General features: G+C 37.9%; 3 protein-coding genes across 3 annotated transcripts; all 3 read right to left on the bottom strand.

Moving 5' to 3' along the window:
• Positions 1-6,978: 6,978 nt before the first annotated feature.
• On the bottom strand, positions 6,979-7,935 carry LOC122429971 (olfactory receptor 12D3-like). Its single transcript, XM_043450715.1, has one exon. The coding sequence runs from the start codon at positions 7,933-7,935 to the stop codon at positions 6,979-6,981; it is 957 nt and encodes a 318-aa protein (XP_043306650.1).
• A 6,272-nt stretch (positions 7,936-14,207) lies between these two features.
• On the bottom strand, positions 14,208-15,158 carry LOC122429964 (olfactory receptor 12D3). Its single transcript, XM_043450689.1, has one exon. It carries the CDS (start codon positions 15,156-15,158, stop codon positions 14,208-14,210), a length of 951 nt encoding a protein of 316 aa, XP_043306624.1.
• Positions 15,159-22,184: 7,026 nt separating this feature from the next.
• LOC122429092 (olfactory receptor 5V1-like) lies at positions 22,185-23,132 on the bottom strand. Its single transcript, XM_043449248.1, has one exon. The coding sequence runs from the start codon at positions 23,130-23,132 to the stop codon at positions 22,185-22,187; it is 948 nt and encodes a 315-aa protein (XP_043305183.1).
• Between the last annotated feature and the right edge of the window lie 281 nt (positions 23,133-23,413).

The following is a 23,413-nucleotide window of genomic DNA, read 5'->3' as shown; positions in this document are numbered from 1 at the left end:
ATGGCAGCACAGCACTCCTAAGTGAAGCCACTAAAACTATAACATACTTTTTAGTGAGGAAAAAATATACAAATATTCAAAACAGAAACTCAAATTAAAATTCAATGATATACTATTTTGACAAAGATTAAAATGTTTGCCACATTTATTTTCTCGAAGGTGGTGAAATACACACAGATGGGGATGTCAATTGGTTTAATCTCTAGCAGACATTTTAGTAATAATGGATGTGAGAGTTGGACCATAAAGAATGCTGAGCACCAAAGAACTGCTGCTTCTGAGTTATAGTGCTGGAGATGACTCTTGAAAGTCCCTTGGACAGCAAGATTAAACCAGTTGATCCTAAAGAAAATCAACCCTAGATTTCATTGGAAGGACTGATGCTAACGCTGAAGCTCCAGTACTTTAGTCGCCTGATGAGAAGAGCCAACTCAATGGAAAAGACCCTGATGCTGGGGAAGAGTGAAAGCAAAAGGAGAAGCAGGTGACAGAGGATGAAATCGTTAGACAGCAGCACCAACTCAATGGACATGAATTTGAGCAAACTCCAGGAGATAGTGGACAGAGAAGCCTGATGTGCTGCAGTCCATGGGGTCACAAAGAGTTAGACACAACTTAGCAACTAAACAACAACAAAATTACACAAAATATCACTCCTTCATCATTTTAGATGTTCCTATTTTAGTATTTTAGAGTTTATCACTTTTATTGTATCTGTATGTTGGCCATGCCGTAAAATGGCCTGCTCATTTATTCCCAAATTCATGTTCAGTGAACCACATTAACAGCTTGCAGTTGGTCATGGTGGAAGTATTTATGCCAAGGAATTGGTAAATTCTACAAATTATAAGTGTGGTTTATGGTTTTTTGATTGTCTAGGCTTAAGAAAGTGGTGGAAATGATGCACATTAAACTTAAAAGTGTGTCATATTTGTAGCCATTATATTGTGAATAACACAAAAATGGAGGAACATTTCTTCTGGTATTCAAAAAGTTTTGTACTTCACGAAAACTAATATCACTGACCAATGAAAGAAATCCAGGCATATAACTTCCTTGATTCACTTTTGTCTTAGTTATTAACATAAACATATCAAACCCTAACGGAATTCATCAATGATGCAAGAGATTTCTTTGTTAAATTGACATGCACAGAATGCTAATATTGATTTTTGCTAAATACTTGCTGAAATTCAACTATATTTGAATTCACACCGTAGCTGAAATTAAACTTCTGTTTGATCAAGTTACAGTGTATTCAAGGACTTATTTACAACCGTCAAGTCCATTCATCCTCATCACTCCTGGATAACCATTTCAAACCTCCAGCCAACCTTCTCCATATTGACTGCCCAATGCTGACCTTGCTTCCTTGTCTATAAGAAATTTGAAGCAATTGAAAAGAACTTCCAGACTCACTATCATTTGTGTCTATATTATTAGAAAGTGATTTTACATTCTTTTTAATTTATTTTTAACAGAGGATAATTGCTTTATAATGGTGTGTTAGTTTCTGTCATATAACAACATGAATCATACAGATATTCTCTTCCTCACGAGCCTTTCTCCCTGCCCAATCTGTGCTTTTTTAAGGCCAAAGCTCTTGCTTGTGTTTTCGATGATACCCATTTGCTTAATCAGGTGTGCACTCCCACAGTGCCATTCTCTCTTCCATAATTATTTGTCCTTTCTCTAATGTAACATTCTCTTCAGCAAAGGAACAGGCTATTATTTCTTCTATCATAAAAAATTTTTAAAGTCTTCCTTTCTCTCTGTTTTTCTTCACTGTCCATTTTCCCTGATCTTTACATCAAAGCTTCTCACAAACAATGTCTAAATTGATGGTCTCCACTCTTATTCTTTCCTCTCTCTCTTCAACCTACCTCATTAGACCTTTATTTCAAAATTCCCCTGAACTCTAGTTGTTGGATCAATTATGAAATGCATACACACAGAATCTTACCACTTATTTTCACTTCTCTAGCTATCAAGTGAGTCCATGTCATGTCTTAGTTATTATTATTAACAGTTCTAGTATTGTTATTAATAGCTTCTTGCTTCTAACCTTGCCTGTAAATCACCTTCCATCATCATGCTTTTTCTTATAACCCTCCTACCACACTTCAGCTCAGATTGTAAATTCAAACTTATTTATTCATTGCCACACCACACAGCTTGTGTGATCTTAGTCACACAGAGTTCCAGAGATGGAACCTGGACACTTGGCATGAAAGTGTGGAGTCCTAACCGGTGGACCACCAGGAAATTCTCCATAAACTCAAATTCTAAGAAAGACTACAACCTCTGTAATGTCTTTTTCTGTTTACTCTTCCAGTCTAATTTCCTCCCTTTCTCCCCTGAGTTCAATCAGTCAAGTTACACTGGTCTCTTTGCTGTTCCCCTTTGCTCTTCCCCGTGATTAGCTATCTGACAAAATCCCTAACTTCATTTCAATCTTACCTCCAATGGTATTTATTCAATGAGACCCACTCTGATCATCCTATTGGTGCCCTCATACACTCCATACCCTCTTCACTCTCCTTCATTTCCCCATGACATATAACACCTTCTGAAATCCCATATCATTTATCTATTTACTGTGTTTATTGTGTATTACCTGCTCCCCTAGTGGGATATAATCTTTACAAAGTCAGTGTATTGTCTCTTAATGATGCCTTCTGAGAATCTATAACAGTACCTGGCACACAACACATATTTGTTCTTTGTTAAATCAATCTTTCTAGTCTCCTTTCATGAGGAATTAACTTAGCTGATTTCCCTTTGCAGAAAACTCATAGGAAGTCTCTTTGTTTTTTCAAGACAACTTATTTTTGCCCCACTTACCCAGTTTGGGTTAATTTGATTTGCTGTGGTATAGGTTCAACCAGGAGTTGTCATGAAGAAAAATGTTACCCTCATAATGAAATAATAGCCTCTCCCTCATATTATTATGTGAACAGGAGTGAAATTTTCTCCTGTAGTGTTACCATCTGTCCCCACTTATGTTTGGAACCACTGGAAGTATGGCTGGAATCTGCTGTTCTCGTCCAACTCACATACCCAACACCAGGAACCCTCTTCTTTATAAACCCTCCTGCTTATATGATTTCTTTAAAAAAGCATACACAGCGTACTGAGAATTTAATTGCTTTTCCCCAAATAGCAATGATGAAGACTTTGGGGACTTTAGGTATCTTACTAGTAATTAAGGTATATTGTAAAATTGTCTATAGGGGCAAAATAAGAAAAATACTGTTATTATCATTTTCCACCAAAATAGTACTACCATTATAATTTTCCATAATATTAAATCCTTATAACTGGATAATGTTGAAATTTTTTATTATTGCTGTTGTTTTTATTGTTGTATTTAAATGATGTTAATGTGCACTTCATTACAAAATTACATAAATTTAAATAGCATACACTTAGAAGAAGAAGAGAAGAAACTGTTCAAAGAAGAGTGAAATCTTAAAAGAGCATAATATCTAAAAGTTTTGCTTTAAAAATTTTATTTATTTATTTATTTTGTCTGCTCTGGGTCTTCATTGCTGCATGAGATTTTCTCTGGTTGCAGTGAGTGGGGCCCACTCTCTAGTTGCGGTGCATGGGCTTCTCATTGCAGTGGCTTCTCTTGTTGCGGAGCACTAGCTCTAACACACGTGAGCTTCACTGGTCTCAGCACTTGCACTCAGTAGTTGTGATTCTTGGGCTTTAGAGCAGAGGCTCAATAGTTGTGTGCCTAGGATTACTTGCTTCGAGCATTTGGATTTTCCTGGATCGGGGATTGAATCTGTGTCTCCTGCATTGGCAAGCAGGTTCTTTTACTCTGAGCCACCAGGGAAGACCTGAAAAGTTTTGTTTTTTATCTCCTTCTGTAAAATGTCATCATAGCCACTGTAATCAATTGACAATAATATCAAGTGATTCATTTTTTTTCTAATCATTCTGCATTTATTTTGCTAGCACACAAATTTCAGCCAGCTTTCTTGGTGAAGAGATTTACAGAAATTCAGCCATGAAAATTATTATTTAAATTTACAAATAAAACATCTAGTGCTAATATGGCTGTTATTAATACCAGTGTTAATAACATGGTTGGATTAATCAGTGTTCCTCTCTTATCTTCTAAAAACTTTCCTGAAAGAAATAAGGAGAGAAAGAAGTATAAATCCAAACTTTATTTCAAAACAAGTATTGGAAAAAGTCTGAATCCCAGAACAATAAAAAAGAAATAAATATTCAGAAAACAATGGAGGCAAGAGAAGGGAGTAGGAAGATGTTAAGAAAGGAAGCCCACTGGTGCAAAGCTAAGAAAAAGCTACCAAATTTCTCTTTTTAAAGTAAGTAGCACAGGTTAAGATATGAACCAGACAGCAGCAGGAAATTTTCTTGACCTTGTTTGGTTCCTAGAGCAGAGCAGTCAGTGTGAACTAAAAGAAGAAAGCTGAATCAGAAGTTATTTCCAGTTGGGAGTGGTGATGTAGAGAATAATTCTGCATTTTTGAAGGAAATTGTCTGATACTAAAGCTGTGAGAACAGACCTAGAGCTGCACATCTCAGTTATTTTACAAAGGGAGAAATCATCTCACTTCAAAAGTGGGATCAAAAATTCTACAGGCCAAGTTTGATGCATGAGACAGGGCACTCAGGGCCAGTGCACTGAGATGACCCTGAGGGATGGGATGGAGAGGAAGGTAGGAGAGGGATTCAGAATGGGGGACACATGAACACCCATGGCTGATTCATGTCAATGCATGGCAAAAGCTACTACAATACTGTAAACTAATTAACATCCAATTAAAACAAATTAATTAATTTTAAAAAATTGCTACAGCTAAACTTATGCTTTTGGCAACAGCAGGTTGCACTGTTTTATATATCCCTCAGGTTGGGAACAAAAGGTTGGTCAATGTATCAAAAATCCTTCTGAAGGAGTCAGAGAGGCATTGAGGATTTTCAGGACCAAGATCCAGAAGAAGAGGGCAGTATAGGAAGGAGAGTCCAGCATTTTTCACCATTTTTCTACTTGAGATATCTACATACTTTGATTTATTGGTTTTTTTAAATTGCACTCCATGGATACTGTGGTTTTTTGTTGTTGTTACAAAATTGTAATATTATTACAACATTGAAGGTCTGTGGCAACCTGGCACAAGGTCTAACTAAGCAAGCCTGTCAGCTCCATTTTCCCAGCAGCACTTTGAATCTCCTGTCACATCTTGGTAATTCTCACAGTATTTCACTGTGATCTCACAGTCAAATAATTCTCACAATATTCACTGTGATCAGTGATATTTGCTGTTGTTATTATAGCTCACTGAAGAGTTCAAATGATAGCATTTTTTTTAGCAATGAAGTATTTTTAATTAAGGTACATACATGGTTTTTTAGACATAATGCTATTGACACTTACTAGATTACAGTATAGTGTACACATAACTTTTACACGCACTGGGAACCAAGTATTCGTGTGACCTCCTTTACTGTCATATCATCTTTATGGTGGTGGTCTGGAAACCCACAGTATCTCTGAGGTCTGCCTGTATTGGCATATTCTGAAAAGAAATCAGAAGAAAATACTTGAGAATTTTTCCTTTATCTTAATATTAATGATTGTCTGTACATCACTAAGATCTTGTGAACCAACACATTTAAACTATTATACCTTTGTGGTAATCTTGTGTGTGTGCCCTGTTAAGTCATTTCAGTCATGTCCCACTCTTTGCAAACCTATGCACTGTAGCTCACCAGGCTCCTCTGTCCATGGAATTCTCCAGGCAAGAATATTGGAGTGGGTAGCCATTCCCTTGTCTAGGGGATCTTCCTGACCCAGGATTGAATCCCAGACTCCCGCATTGCAGGCAGATTGCTTACTATCTGAGCTATCGGGGAAGCCCAATTACTAGGAAGGAGAACTCAATTCAAAACATTATTATGGTGAGAAAAACAAATCAAAACCTTTATCACACCCTTCTCTGTTCATAGCCTGATTTTTCTACACCATTGACATATCTTGGTGTTAACATAAGTACATAAAAATTAATGATCATCCTTGATGCCTCTCATCTTCCTACCACACAGCTATCAGTAAATAATGAAAGTTGAGAGTTCAAAATACATCCAGAATCTAACTGCTTCTCCTATACCCACCATTATTACCCTTGTCTAGGCTGCCATCAATTCTCATCCAAAAGACTATAAGGAAATCCTAATTTCATCCTTGCTCCGCTACTCTCTGTTCTCAACACAGTGACATTGTGATTCTTTCACCACAGAAGTCAAGTCAGTTCTTGGCTCAAAGGCCCTGTATCATACTTATCACCTAGAGGAAGTGCTGAAAGCCTTCAGCCAAACAACAGAATACCCATGACATGACTATCATCAACTTTCTGCCCTTATCTCCTGCCACCCGCTTCATTACTCACTGAGCTCCAGGCACATGGGACCTCTTACTGGAACAGCACTCTATACCAATACTCTTTCATTCTCTGTCATTTCTACACAAAAAGCTTTATTGTCACATACTTGCATGACTCACTTTCCTACTTCCTTTGTCATTCTGCTCAAATGTCATTTCTTAAAGAAGATTTCATAGACCCAATCTTACAAAAGAGTGCCCACTGGCACATGTTCATTCTTCATTATATTCCATGTGTTTTATCTTCTGAAAGATATATGCATTAACTTGTTCATCTTATCTTTGCAAATGTTTTCAAATGAAAAAGATCCATATCCTCATGTCAGGTACTCATAGATCTTTTCCAAGGTAGTATCCTCTGCAAACTGAACACTGCTTGCTGAAAAACATATTTCAAGTGAATGAATGACTAATGAGTAATTGGAATCATACATGTGAAGAACACAGTTACAAATGGAACAAATTTCTGATAGGAAAAGAAAATTCAAGAAATGTATCAAAAGTATTAAAATGAGAAATAAATGTCACAAGCATAAAATGGAGTTTTGATTTTTTTTCTAGTGCTGCCAATGATTTTCTTTAGGCAGCTTCAGTTTCCTCCCAAAGACTCTGCTCAGAGCCAACTTCACTTCCTTATTCCTAAGGGTGTATATCAGTGGATTCAGCAGTGAAGTGACAGTGGTGTGTATGACAGCCACATACCGCTCCTGTATCACAGAGGTGGCAGAGGTTGGAGAGATGTAGGTGAGCCCCACAGTTCCATAAAACAGAGATACGACCATGAAATGAGAGGCACATGTGGACAGAGCCTTGTGGAGCCCACGGCAGGTATGGTTCTTGAGCAGAAGGAAGCTGATGATATACAAGTAGGAGAGGAAAGTGAGGAAGCATGGTACCATAGCTAAGCTGCCAGTGACAATAAAAATGAGCCACTGATTGAGTCGAATGTCACCACAAGCCAGCTCCAAGATGGGCTTCACATCACAAAAGAAGTGATTGAGTTTCAGAGAGTGGCAAAAGTTCAGATGTGCAGTCATGACAGAATGCATCAGAGCATAAAAGAAGCTGGTGATCCAGGCCACAGTTGCCAGGAGAATACACACCTTGAGGTTCATGATAACAGTGTAGCGAAGTGGATAACAGATGGCCACAAATCGGTCAAAACCCATAATGGTCAGCAAGATGGACTCAGTACAGCCCAAAAAGTGGAAGAAGTGTAGCTGAGTGATGCAGCCCAGGAAAGATATGGCCTTGTGAGCAGACAGGAGGTTTGCCATTAGTATGGGCAATGTCACTGAAGAATAGCAGATATCCAGACAAGAAAGATTTCCCAGGAAAAAATACATAGGGGTGTAGAGCCTTGGCTCCGAGATGACAACCACTAATATGGACCCGTTTCCAAACAGATCGATCATGTATATAATCAGGAGGGTCATAAAGAGAACAGGCTGCAGCTCCTGAGTGGAGGTCAGTTCCAGCAGGAGAAACTCATTCACTGTGGTAATGTTCTCCATCGCTCTGAGAAGGAGTAATAACAATGGCATTAGTAAAGCTCCTCTAGTAGACTGTATGGGTTAAATGAAGCAAGTTCATCATCTGAAAGTATATAAGGATGATCTATGGTGAGTAAAATAATTAGAAATGCTAGAATTAAATTCACTTGCAACATAATTAAGGACAGAAATATATGATAAATTCTGAGTCAATGTGATATATGTGATACATAAAACTAAGAAGCATATTTAGGATGCTGAGTTAAACCTATAAAGCAGCTCATATAGAGTAAAGGCAGATATTCAGTGAATACAGTAAGGGAACAGGACTCAGTTTTAGCCTCATTGTAGCATTAAAATTAATGTATCTAAGAAGAGTCTTGTCAGATGTATTTATAAAAATTTATTTCTGGGTACAGATAGAAGCTTAGCAATAGTCCTAAATATTCTCTTTTAAAAAAGAGTAGGTTCTCCACAACCTAAACCTTCGTAAACTAGAAGACATTTTTTAAAATCCACAAACTTCAAATCATGCATAGGCAGAGGGAATACACATCAGCAGAATCGATGTCAGTGTCAAAAGAGGGCATCACAGCAACAGGGCTATTTATGCAGGAAAATCCCCAAATATTAAGCTGTTTAACAGCAAGAGAATAGTGAAAACAGCAAAAAAATTCAGTCTCAGAAAAGAGTACCTCACACTGAGAGTGAATTTCTCTAGAATATCAGAAAAGAGCGAGTCAATGTGCTTGTAATGATGGAATGAGGAGAAAAGTACATTACTACAGAGGCAGTAAGAATGTTGCAGTACAAGAGGGGACCAATGAGCCAAGAATCTGGGGGAAATATCCTATCCCTTTTCCCATAAACCACCTGCTGATAACTTGTCCCCAAATTCAACCTTGTTCATAAATAAACAATAAATATGAAAACTTCTGCATCTACATGAAAGCACAATAAGAAAAAAACAGATAAATAGAAAATCATGATTTCTTAATCAAATATATTTCTTCTGAAAAAAATATGTGAAGTGAAATAGAAAACTTCAGCACAACATTCCTAAGCTACTAAAGCTACAACATAATTTTTAATGAAAAATACAAATATTCAAAGCAGAATTTCAAATTAAAACACAATGATATACTATTTTGATGAAGTACATCATGAGAAACACTGGGCTAGAAGAAGCACAAGCTGGAATCAAGATTGCCGGGAGAAATATCAATAACCTCAGATATGCAGATGACACCACCCTTATGGCAGAAAGTGAAGAGGAACTAAAAAGCCTCTTGATGAAAGTGAAAGAGGAGAGTGAAAAAGTTGACTTAAAGCTCAACATTCAGAAAACTAAGATTATGGCATCTGGTCCCATCATTTCATGGCAAATAGATGGGGAAACAGTGGAAGCAGTGTCAGACTTTGTTTTTTTGGGCTCCAAAATCACTGCAGATGGTGATTGCAGCATGAAATTAAAAGATGCTTACTCCTTGGAAGGAAAGTTATGACCAACCTAGACAGCATATTAAAAAGCAGAGACATTACTTTGCCAACAAAGGTCCATCTAGTCAAGGCTATGGTTTTTCCAGTAGTCATGTATGGATGTGAGAGTTGGCCTGTGAGTGCCAAAAAATTGATGCTTTTGAACTGTGGTGTTGGAGAAGACTCTTGAGAGTCCCTTGGACTGCAAGGAGATCAAACCAGTCAATCCTAAAGGAGATCAGTCCTGTGTGTTCATTGGAAGGACTGATGTTGAAGCTGAAACTCCAATACTTTGGCCACCTCATGCAAAGAGTTGACTCATTGGAAAAGAGCCTGACACTGGGAGGGATTGAGGGCAGGAGGAGAAGGGGACGACAGAGGATGAGATGATTGGATGGCATCACCGACTCGATGGACATGAGTCTGAGTAAACTCCAGGAGTTGGTGATGGACAGGGAGGCCTGGCGTGCTGCAATTCATGGGTCACAAAGAGTCAGACACGACTGAGCGACTGAACTTAACTGAAAATGTTTGAGACATTATATTTGCCTGAGGGTGGTAAAATACACACAGATGGGGGTGTCAGTTGATTTAATCTCTAACATATATTTTAGCAATAACTATTAAAAATCTCACACTCAAAGCAATTCCACTTTCTAGATTGTCCTTCAGATGTGTTTGCAAATGTAAAACATTATGTATTTGCCATGATATTTATTTAAGCATTGCCATACGAAAGATTACAAACATACTAAATGACCATAGAGGACTAGTTAAATAATTTTCAGTACATAGGAAATAGTAAAATGAGGCAGCTCTTTATATACTGTTTTTCATCTCTTGCACAAAAAAACACAAGTATTCAGGTAGAAATGCATATGTGCTGCTATATCAACTTCATACAAAAATGAATGATTAAAAAGATTAAGAAAACCAAAACTTTTCCAGCTAAGAAATTGTGCCATAAACCCACTTGCTCCACCTTATAATTTTAACAAATTGTATTCAAAGAGATTCCCCAGCTACTCTCACTCACCCTTTCTAATGGTCTCAATTTCCTTCTATAAAACACACACACATACACAAAACACCAAAAAAAAAAAGAAAAAAAAACACACGTTTGTACATATACAAAAACAAAAACCTTCCTTCTTACCTATTCTCTTATGTTCTACTTACTGACTGTGGCAATTCACCCTATTCTTTACTCCTCTGTGTACATACCTTGGAAAAAATATATGGTTTTGGTGCATAAGGAAACCCAAGAATCAGGGTTATAATATGTTGATTATCTCTTTGTATAAAATTGTCAGAAAGAGTTAAGCTGCTCAGAATCTTATATGACAAATATCATATACTTAAGAGTAAATATAAATCACAGAGGACTTGCCCTTCATTCCCATTCTAAGCACAAAAAAGCACATTGAATCCCCTCTGAACTCTCCCTAGAGATGTTCCAAGCATAGATGTCTAGGGATCTCTTCTCAAACGGTTATTCTCTCTACTTTAATCTTTCAATAAATAGTTATTTTGTTTTTTTAATCTATTTGGTAGAACATTTTGCTACATTTAACTAGGAAAGAATATTATGCTGAGCCAGTGATTTCCACTGAAAGATTAAGGAAAGAGTAAGTAACAATTTATAAACAATACAGCTCCTATCATTAGAAACTCTTAACAGCTTGTGGATCCAAAGTTTGTCATTGTTTAGAGAAATATATTAAGAAATTAAAAGACGATAAAGCTTATATTGAATCATTTTGACAAGACAAGGTGATTGATTTAACTTGAGAAACGTCAGAGAAAAAGAAAACAAGAACAAAATAAGGGCTTTATAGCCACCAAAATGAAAATAAAGTACCTTGTTAGACTCAAAATAGATCGATCCTGTCTATAAATGGAAGAGAAATTGACAGATTTTTCTTATAATCTGCCTTAGCCAAAAATTTCTTAATAATGATTATTTATAGATGCATACAGCAAAACTCTCAGACTCTGGAACAAGATCTCCTGGAGTTAGAATCCTGGCTCTGCTCGCAGTGTGACTATAGTTAAGTTACTTTTCCTTTCTGGTCTCTGGTTTTCCTCTTCTGTAAACAGATGATGAAACCAATCTGCTTTGATTGATGTGATGACTAAGGTTAAATAAAATAATATCTGTAAGTGAACAAACTCTATATAAGTGATTACACACACACACACACACAATTATGACTACAGAGAATTCTGAATAAGGGTTATGAAGACATTTTGCAAGAAGCAGAGAGAGAATTTGTGATGTTAAGAATCATAGTCTGGAAACCTCAATCACAAATATCTAGAGTTTTATCCAGTTCTACTGCAGGATGACATTTGCCAAAGGATTACTTTTCATCCAATTTAAAATATATTTTCTTTCATGGATATTGACAAGCGGATTCTAAATTAACAAAAGAGAATAACAGAGGTTCTGGTTCAAGATGGCGGAGTAGGAGACCCTGAACTCACCTCTTCCCATGGACACACCCAATCTTTAGCTACACAGAAAAGAAAACCAGAAACTAGTTGAAGAACTGTCACACATCAAATCAGCGAGAAATATTCCACACTGAATCAGGCAGAGAAACCAAGATGCAATCTGGCCAAACACTCTATTCCCAGCACGGCAACTCACAACTCCCAGCTTCTCACTGAGGAGTAAAGAATTTAGATTCCACATCTGGTACCCCAACTCTAAAGAATTTCACTTGAGGAACAAGCCCCCAGACATCTAGCTTTGAAAAACAAGGCTTGCATATGTGAGACCTACAAGGCTATGGAGAACTAAGAGAGAGTTCTTAGAAGGCTCACAGGACCTCACTCTGGCTAACTGACACCCTACTACTCCCCAAAGCTCAGAAAAGAGGCAGCAGATTGCAATGTGTCCAGTCTTATGGAATTCCCTGGTGGTCCAGTGGTTAAGACTGAAGTCCTTCCCGGAGTGACCTTCTTACGTTCTCATGGGAGGACTAGACATAGGAGGTGAAAACAGCAAAGGAAGCCCCAGGAGACTTTCTTGCATCAAAATGCTTTTTTAAAAATCAAGTTGTAGAATTCCATGGTCGTCCAGTGGTTAGGTCTTGGAGCTTCAAATGCAGAGGGTGCAGGTTCAATCCCTGATCAAGGAACTAAGATCCCACATGCCATATAGCACAGTCAAAATACAAAAGACAAAACAAACAGACAAAAAAAACTCCCATAGAATGAAATGTGTCCAGTCTTCATGTGAAGGAGATCTATTTGCTTATTTTAAAGGCTTGACCTAAGTGGTAGGCTTCTTATCTGGCACACTTCTAGAGGCCAACTACAATACTCTCCATGGACAGAGGCCTTAGCAGACACCATCTCTTTTCTATCCCTCTGCCTCATTTAGATTGCCAATATATCCCAACATCCAGGGGACACCCCTTGACCATTTCACTCCAGTGGATAGCAGGGCTCACATCTTTTGGCTCCCACAGGTCTGTAACAGGGAAGCAATTCTTAGCTGGCTATCTCCCCTGGCACAGCACAGAGACATAGACAGAAACATTCAGTCTTTCTGTGAAATAGGACTATTTGCTTCCCTTAAAAGCTACAGCCTAAGAGGCAGGCTTCTCATTTATCACACAGCTGGTTGGGGAGTCCAATCTTCAGGCTATAGCTCTGCCCTGGCTCAGATCTCTGGTGTTTCTGACAAAGAAACATCTTTCTGGTGTCCCAGTTTTTGTTGCTGACACCCAGAGGCCACATAACCCAGATAGCCTGCTCTAATGACCAGAGGGGCTTGTGTCTTTGGGCTTACCAGGACAGTCACAAAGAAACTGTTCTTAACTGGCTACCACCCCAGGGCTCAATGAAGGAGAAGCAGACAAACTCACTTCTTACAGACTTCCAATGAAGGAAGTCTATAGACATTGAAAACTGCTGCCTGAGAGTCTGGCTTCCAATTATCCTGCATCTAGATGCTGATGGAGACATTTATTATAAATCTCAGTTTTAATATGTCTTCCCTTTTCAAGGTATACAACAAGGGATTTACCAAAAAATTGAGTGCATTTTCTAGCATTTATATCAACTGATCTTTTTCCAATGAATAAATTGATATGAGAACATCTGACATATATGATAATGCTGCTGCTGCTGCTGCTGCTAAGTTGCTTCAGTCATGTCCAACTCTATGCAACCCCATAGGGCAGCCCACTAGGCTCTGCCGTCCCTGGGATTCTCCAGACAAGAACACTGGAGTGGATTGCCATTTCCTTCTCCAATGAAGGAAAGTGAAAAGTGAAAGTGAAGTCGCTCAGTCGTGTCCGACTCTTTGCGACCCCATGGACTGCAGCCTACCAGGCTCCTCCGGCCATGGGATTTTCCAGGGAAGAGTACCGGAGTGGGGTGCCATTGCCTTCTCCATATATGATAATAGAATGATTCGAATAGAAAGGAAACAGATAAATTATTATGTAGTAAATGCCTGCATTCATCCCTCCCTAGCTTTTTTATCTCTTTTTAATTCTCTGTAGCATCTAATTACCCTGACGTAAATACTTATGAATTTGTTCACTGTGTGAGATTGTAGAATTTCTTTTGCTCAGTCTTGCTTCCTACACCTACTATGCTGCCTGACACAATATATATTCAATGACTATCTCTTAAATAAGTGAGTAGGTAAATAAAAACTGAGCAAATAATGACACACAGTTGAGTGAAGAACATGGTTACGGGGCTACAGATTCCTGAGGGAAAATCATGTAGACCATTTATTAGAGTGAAGGGATAAAAATCTTAATCGGAGTCAGGTATAAACCTCATTAATCTCAGTGGTGCTGCCAGCAGTCTTTAAATAACTTGCTCCCGAAGGTTTTCTTCAGCGCCAGCCTCACGTCCTTATTCCTAAGAGTGTATATCAGTGGATTCAGCACTGGCGTGACCGCACTGTAGACGATGGCCACCATCCGGTCGTGAGTCATGGAAGTGGCTGAAGCAGGACGAATGTACGTGAAGCCTACAGGCCCATAGAAAAGACACACCACCGTGAAATGGGAGGCACAAGTGGACCAAGCTTTGTGGAGTATTCTGCAGGACTTATGCTTGAGCAGAAGGGAGCAAATAATATACAAGTAGGAGAGAAGCGTCAGGAAGAAAGCTCCCATAGATATGCTGCCAGTGACAACAGAAAGAAGCCATTGGTTGAGCAGTGTATTACTGCAGGCCAGTTCCAAGAGGGGCTTGACATCACAGAAGAAGTGATTGAGCTCTTGAGAGCGGCAAAAGTTCAGGCGTGCAGTCATGACAGAATGTATCAGAGCATAAAAGAAGCTGGTGATCCAGGCCATGGCTGCCAAGAGATTACATACCTTGGGGTTCATGATGACAGGGTAACGAAGTGGGTTGCAGATGGCAGCGAAGCGATCAAAAGCCATGACAGCCAGTAAGATGGCCTCTGTGCTTCCCAGAAAGTGGAAGAAGTGTAGCTGGGTGATACAGCCCAGGAAAGATATGGCCCTGCGAGCGGAGAGGAGGTTTATAAGGACTTTGGGCAATGTCACTGAAGAGTAGCAGATATCCAGACAAGAAAGGTTTCCCAGGAAAAAGTACATGGGGGAATGCAGTTTGGGTTCCAAAATTGCAACCACTAATATAGCTCCGTTTCCAACCAAGTTTATCAAGTAAATGATTAAGAAAATCACGAAGAAGAAAGGCTGCAGCTGCTGAACACTGGTCAGGCCAAGTAACAGAAACTCATTTACTGTAGTGACATTCTCCATTGCTTTGGGGAGCAAATGTAATGATGACGATGAGTTAGTTTTTTTGAATTTTACACTGTGGGAATTAAGTGAAGCAAGTTTATTATTTGGAAAAACCTAAGGGTGAGCTCCAGTGTGGAGAATATTTAGAAGTGGTAAATAAACAGCTTTACCCACTCCTAAATATGAGTCAAACATCTTTTTATTGCTTCAGAATTTATCATGTACTAATAAAAACAGCTTATAATGAGTAAATCAGATATAGATAAAAGGCACTTTTTTAAAGCATAAAATGTAAAGCATGATTATATCTTATTTACAACATTAGAATTAGAGGTTAGACAAAAAAAATTAGAGGTTAGAAAAATTTAAAACATACAAAGGAAATAATTGTTCAGCTTATGATTCTTGGTTCTGGCAGTAAAAGTGATGTAGCCTAATGAGGATTTCTTTTCTCCTAACATAATGTAAAGCCTCAGGGAATTAACACATCCTTCCTACAAGCATAAACTTTCAGCAAAACTAAGAAACATAAAATCCAGAATCTTCAAATATTGTGTTTAAGCAGAGGGAATAAAAACAGCAAAATTAGCATCAATAGTCACAAGACTGCAGCACAGTGGTGGGTTTGTGTGTGTAGCTGAGAAAAACTTGAAAGAGTAGAAAGTGTTAACAGGAAGAGAATTTTGAAAACATCCCCGATTTTTCAGCCCCAGGAAAAAGTGCCCTACATTTAGTGGGAATTTCTACAAGAGGAGAAGAATTAGAACAAGATAAAGCATAAACATTAAAAGAGAAAGGAAAAAAATATACTAAATGCTTTGTCATTTGAGGGAGCCCTTGGTGGCTCAGTTGGTAAAGAATCTGCCTGCAGTGTGGGAGACCCAGGTTCAATCCCTGGGTTGGAAAGACCCCCCGGAGAAGGGAATGGCAACCCACTCCAGTATTCCTTCCTGGAGAATACCATGGACAGAGGAGCCTGGTGGACTCCAGTCCATGGGGTCACAAAGAGTCAGACATGACTGAGCGATTAAGCAGCAGCCTACCCACCCTCACCCACACTAACATTCCCCTGCTAACAACTGGTCCAGAATATCACAACCCAATGTAAGCTCCCAATAAAACAGCTTCAAAAGTTGACAGAAATAATGAAGAAAGAGTAAAATTCACAATCCTAATAGAAGTTTTTAACATCTCTCTCTCTATGCCTTATAGAAGAGGAAACAAAAAAAAAGTTATTAAGAATATAAAAATCTGAAAAGCATTATTTGCAAATTTGATTGACATATATAAACAGCTCAATAAGAAAAGAATTCACACCCACAAAAAAAGAGCAAAATACAAACTGAGAGAACTTATCACTATACTAAAAATATACACTAAAGGAAGTTCTCTAGTCAGTAAGAAAAGATCCTAAGTAGAAGAATGGAAATGCAGAAAGAAGTGAAGAACATCAGAATGGTATGTGTCTGTGTACATGTAAGGAAAAATTGACCCAATAAAGTGAAAAATGACTATACAAGGCCATAATGATTATGACTTGTGGATGTTAATACTATGTAGAATAGAATACATGAATGGAAAAAGAGAAGAATTCACATTATTTTTAATGGCACATTAAACATTTACAAAATCAAGATAGGGTTTTTTTTTTTAATCATCAAAATTTCAATAGATTGAGTCATTCAAATAATGTACTTTGACTATGGTAAAATTTTTAAAAAGTAAGAAAAAGATATCCAGAAATGCACTAAATGCTTGAAATAAAGCAACACACAGCTAAATAATTCATGGATAAAGGGAAAATCCAAATAGATTTTTTAAAATATTTTAACCAAGTCATAATGAAGATGAGACATATCAAAACTTTTAGTATGTGGCTAAAGAAATAAACAGAGATTTTATGTCTTGAATTCATATCTTAGAAAAGAAGAAATATTGAAAATAAGTACTCTAAAGTTGTATTTCAAGAAACTGAATGAATGAATGAATAGAACCAGCATCTCAAATCTAAAGAAAGCAAAAGAAAGGAAATAATGAAAATAATAGAATGAATCATTAAAATAGAAAAGAAAAGTGCAGTAGAGAAAAGTCAATAAAGTGAAAACTTAGTTATTTGAGAAGATTGTGAAAGTGATAAACTCCTGTAAGACTGTTAAAGAGAGAGAGCTCAAAATATCAATTTAAAAGGTAATATTACTATGGATATTATCAATGTCAAAAATTATAGAAGATCTTTATGAGCAACTTTATGCCAATAAATTTAACAATCTATATGACATTTACAAATTACTTCAAAACAAAAGTAAATTACTAAAACTAACAGTAAAAGAAAGAAAATTTGAATAGTTTGATATCTATATAGAAAACTGTAGCTGCTATTTAAGATCTTCCCCAAAAGAAAATGCCAAATCTAGATTTCTACCAAATAGTTAATGAAGAAATAATAATTTACACATAGCCTCCTAAAGAAAGAAAAAAAGAATACTTCTCAACTTCTTTTATAAGGCTAGCATAACCTTGATGAATGTAGTGAAAGTGAAAGTCACTCAATCATATCTGACTCTTTGTGACCCTATGGACTATACGGTCCATGGAATTCTCCAGGCCAGAATACTGGAGTCGGTAGCCATTCCCTTCTCCAGGATATCTTCCCAACCCGGGTCTCCCTCATTGCAGGCAGATTCTTTCTTACTTCCCACAAGGGAAGCCCAAACCCCAAAAGAAAGAATACTCTCAACTTCTTTTATAAGGCTAGCATGACCTTGATACCAATACTTGAAAAAGGACTTAACAGAAAGGAGATGTGCAGATTACCCTGTTTCATGACTACAGATGCAAAATTCCTTTCTCACTGCCTCCTATGTGACTGTGCAAATCACCATCATCACTCATTTGGATTATTGGAATGATCTTATTTCCACACTTATCCAGTCTCCTATTCTCAAGGCAGCATCCAGGATTATTCTGTTAAATATGTCTAATGATTTAAGCTTCCACTTCCACTCTATCCCTGGATTACTCAACCACATTGATCTCTATGTTGTTCCTAAGTCACTAACTACATTCTCATCTCAAGGTCTGTGCACCAGCTCTCCACTTGTATGAAGCATTCTTACACCTAATAAATCCACATGTTTAATTCCCACATCTCTTTCAGACCTTTGCCCTAAAGCTATATCCTCATCGTGGATTTCTCTGATTGTTTTTTTCAGTCACTAAGTCCTGTGCAAGTCTATGTGACCTGATGGGCTGCAACATGCCAGGCTCCTCTGTCCTCTACTATCTCCTGGAGTTTGCTCAAATTCAAGTCCATTGAGTCGGTGATTCTATCTAACCATCTCATCCTCTGTCACCCTCTTCTCTTGCCCTCCCTCTTTGCCAGCATCAGGGTCTTTCCCAGTGAGTCAGCTCTTCATATCAGGTGGCCAAAGTATTGTAGCTTTAGCTTCAGCAACAGTCCTTCCAGTGAAGAGTCAGGGTTAATTTCCTTTAGGATTGACTGGTTTGATCTCCTTCCTGTCCAAGGTACTCTCAAGAGTCTTCTCCAGGTTAAATGACAAAAAAAAAAAAAAAAAGCATATCCTTTCTTGCTCTGTTGTTATCAATCACACTTATCTTAATCTGCTGTACTGGATTTTATTAAATGTGTCTTGCAGTCTCAGACACACACACACAAAACTGTTGTCTATTTTATTCACTACTGCAACCCAGCACCTAAAACAGTGTCTGGAACATTTTTTTGGTGCTCTCTCTATACTTACTGAATTAACTACTGGATTGTGATTACCTGTTCAATCATTATCAGCTACAAAAACCACCCTCAAAAGGTCAGATTTGTCTTCTTTTGAACATTCTCACCTACAATCTATCCATACTATTCTCCTGAATGTGATGCTACACTCACAGAAGATTCTTCCAGTTTATTAGAGGACATGGCAACATAGAAAGTAAGCAATGAATATTGGTGATTAAGTTCATGTGAAGAGTTGACTCATTGGAAAAGACCCTGATGCTGGGGGGGATTGGGGGCGGGAGGAGAAGGGGACGACCGAGGATGAGATGGCTGGATGGCATCGCCGACTGGATGGGCATGGGTTTGGGTAGACTCCGGGAGTTGGTGATGGACAGGGAGGCCTGGCATGCTGCGATTCATGGGGGTCCCAAAGAGTCGGACATGACTGAGTGACTGAACTGACTGACTGACTGAAATAACTTTTAGCCATATAGGGTCAGTTTTAGCAATTCATTTTTGTCATGGACTGTTCTCAAAGACACTTGTGATTCTTAACGATTAATTGCTGTCTATAAACAGTATTCAAAATTTAAGGAATTACTTTATTGGTGAAAGAACATAAAAATCTAGGAGCTGCATTCCATGAGGATATAGAAGAACTATTCTAAATGGAATTTTTGGTAGAGAAGAGAAGATCTCAGGAGTCATGAATATAATTGAAGGACATTATTACCTATGCATATATTGGAAACTGTGGATATACTCAAGTTAAAATATTAATACATAAGTAAATAATTCATACAAGAGGTTTGAAAATTATTATATTTTTCCTGGATAATAGCACCATCTGTCTTCCACTAAAAATAATACTATTGCAAAGATATGTAATTTTATAAACAGTAAATACAATCTAAAATATTGTTTGACTAGAACTAGAACATGCCATTTTTGTATTATTAATTTTGACATATATTAAGGTATTACTCATGTAATTTTTTCCTCTACTTCACTTTCTTCTTCTCCTTATATTTTCTCTAACTCTTGGTAACACACACACCTGCCCACACACACCCACACCCACACACCACTAAACAGATATAGACACTCAGACACTTAATTAAAACATACACCTAACTTGATCTCAATAGGAGTCTACCCTGATATAAATAGCAAACAACCAAAAAAATAAAAAATGTACACACACATAGATTGAGAAATTCAAAGCTTTACTAGATAATGACTTGTGCTGTGAACCCACCTGCTCTTCCTCTCTGTAATTTTCACAGCCTAGATTCAAAGAGTTTTCCCCATGTACTTCCACTTGCTTTTTCCAATGATATTAATGCCTTTTCTTCAGAAAATTATTCCTCTCACTTTTTTTCTGTTTACTCTCAGCTAATTTGTCCTGAACATCTGTCTTCACATACTTTATAATAAAATAAACTTTTGGCTCAAAAAAGATGTCCAAAAATCAGAGATCAGCTGTGTTTACTGTCTCCTTGAATAAGATCATCAGAGATAGCTCCAGCTGTTCAAGACTCTTACACCCATTTTATTGCAAGCAACCTCTATCTAGATGTGAGATTGTCTCAGCAAATCCATCTCTTTATTTTGACCAGAGAACAAACAGACTAAATCCTATATAAACCTCCCTAGGGGTATCTGGACATTAATGTCTTGGGATTTTCTCTCCAGAGACTTATTCTCTCCCTATTTCTCTTCCATAAGTATCAATTTATACCCTTCTTTGGCATGCTTGTGAAGTCACTAGATTAATTCTTTAATAATAAATTTGGGGCAGAACCTTTGGTTGATCATGAGCAAAAGGGGGTGATGAGAATATAAAAGAGAAGAGACAGCTCTTATCCTTCAAAAGTCTAACAGCTTGTAAATGCAAAAACATGATATCACTTAGAACAATATAATGAAAACTAAAAATGATGAAATATAAACTGAGTTCCACAAATAAAGAAACTGGAAGGATTTGGGGAAATGATGAACAACAGGGAAGAATAAACAATGGGAATAAATTTGTTTAATTTACATTTTTATGCATGGGATCTTTGAAGTATTGCAAAGAATCTAAGTTTATTATCTGTGCTATTATGATAAATATCCTTTTTGAAGATAAGAAGAGAAATTATATATTTTCTATTTTCCCTTTTTTTTGGTCATGTCACGTGGCTTACAGAATCTTAGTTCCCTGACACCAGAGATTGAACCCAGGCCACAGCAGTGAAAGCGCTGAGTCCTAACCACTGGTGCTGTGTTTAGTTGCCAAGTCGTGTCAGACTCTTTGCAACCCCATGGACTGTAGCCTGCCAAGCTCCTTTGTCCATGGGATTTCTCAGGCAATAATACTGGAATGGGTTGACATTTCCTTCTCCAAGGGATCTTCCCAACCCAAGGATCGAACAGGGTCTCCCACGGTGCAGGCAGACGCTTTACTGTCTGAGCCACGAGGGAAGCCCAAATTTGCAACGCCATGGATTATACAGTCCATGGAATTCTCCAGGTCAGAATACTGGAGTGGGTAGTCTTTCCCTTCTCCAGGGGATCTTCCCAACCCAGGTCTCCCAGCTGCATGTGGATTCTTTACCAGATGAGCCACCAGGAAAGTACAGTAAATGTAAGAAGGACAGTGACAAAGGAAGACATCTTTTAGACAAACGCTGAAAGTAACAGAACCACAAGTCAATGGATAGTTAGTTCACCATAAGACAAAATAAAATTTAAGAACACCAGATTAACTGAAGAATATATTTGATATGTTTGAATATATTTGGGATTCCCTGGTGGCTCAGACAATAAAGAGTCTGCCTGCTGTGTGGAGACCTGAGTTCAAACCCTGAGTCAGGAAGATCCCCTGGAGAAGGAAATGGCAATTCACTCCAGTATTCTTGCCTGGAAAATCCAATCGATGGAGGAACCTGGTGGGCTAAGTCCTTAGGGTCGCAAAGAGTCGGACATGACTGAGCGACTTCACTTCACTATACTTGATATGGAGGTTAAAATACCAAAAAAAAGTGTGCACAAGTAGAGACAAGCACATCGTAGTTTTAGTTATGCTCAAAAGATTCAAATTAATTTTTTATTTATATATAGTTTCAAATATATAGAATATACAGAAGCATTTCAGGAATAAGAAAAGAACCCCCAAAATCCATTAATCCTTTACCCAGATTAATCTATTGCTAACATTTTGCCCCATTTATCATTGAAATCAATAATGTTGGCATGAAAAACCAGATTGCGTGGGCAAGACAGATAATTTTCTATATTTATCATGAGAGAAAAATAAACAACACACTTCAAGGGAAATGAAGTTTGAAAGTTGCTACTTTTTCTCCCACAGTTCTCAGGGCCTTTCTGATATCCTTATTCCTCAAAGTATAAATGATGGGGTTTAGCATGGGGGTGACCACACTGTATAGTACAGAGATCAGTCGGTCTTTTGCCAATGAGTAAGACGAGATGGGCCGCACATATGTGAAGATGGAGCTGCCGTAGTAGAGAAGGACAATGACCAGGTGGGAGGCACAGGTAGAAAAGGCCTTTTGCCTCCCCTCTGAGGAGCGGATCCTCAAGATGGTGGAGATAATGTAGAGGTAGGAAAGGATGATACCTAGGAAAGGAGCCCATCCAATGAAGACCCCAACAATGAGTAACACCAGCTCATTGACAAAAGTGTCACCACAAGACAAGATCAGCAAAGGGGGGATGTCACAGAAGAAATAATTAATCTTGTTGTTGCCACAGAAGGGCAGGCAGAATGTCAGTACTGTGTGCACCACTGAGTTGAGGAAACCACCAGTCCAGCAGAAGGCTGCTAACTGGCTGTATAGGACCTTGTTCATAATAACCAAATACCTTAAAGGTTTACAGATTGCAATGTAACGATCATATGCCATGGCTGCCAGGAGGAGACACTCTACCCCCACAAAGAAAAGGAATGCCAAAAGTTGAGCCACACAGCCCCCGTAGGAAATACTTTTCTTCTTTGATAGGAGATGCACCATCATCTGGGGGACATTAGTGGTGGTATAACAGATATCAAGAAAGGCCAGATTCCTTAAAAAAAAATACATGGGGGTATAGAGTCGTATATCGATCAATGTTACCAAAATAATGAAAATATTTCCTCCCAGGGTACAGAGATAGATCATAAGAAATATGGTAAAAAATAAAAACTGCACATTGTTTAGGTCAGAGAATCCTAAGATGATAAATTCAGACAGAGTGTGATTTTCTCCTTCCATGATGTTTTCTCTCGGAAATTGAGAAAGAAGCAGTACAAATTGCAGTATTCATGTGCTGCAACAGCAGTAATCTACAAAACAAGAATATATAACTTTATAGATAAAATGATCATCAGAAAACATCAGGAAAAAACACTCAAATTTAGAATCCATGACAAGTTACAGTGTTGTACTGCAATCATCACATAAGCCCTCGACACACACATTTAAACTTTTCCTATGGGACGCATCTCTTACAGAATGTCAGCAACACCTTTACAGGAAAAAGTAAATATTTTAAA

The sequence above is a fragment of the Cervus canadensis genome, chromosome 28 (genome assembly GCF_019320065.1).
Source record: "Cervus canadensis isolate Bull #8, Minnesota chromosome 28, ASM1932006v1, whole genome shotgun sequence".
Taxonomy (NCBI): Eukaryota; Metazoa; Chordata; class Mammalia; order Artiodactyla; family Cervidae; genus Cervus; species Cervus canadensis.
Note: the sequence above shows the minus strand (reverse complement) of the source record. Positions and strands in the feature narration are given on the sequence as shown.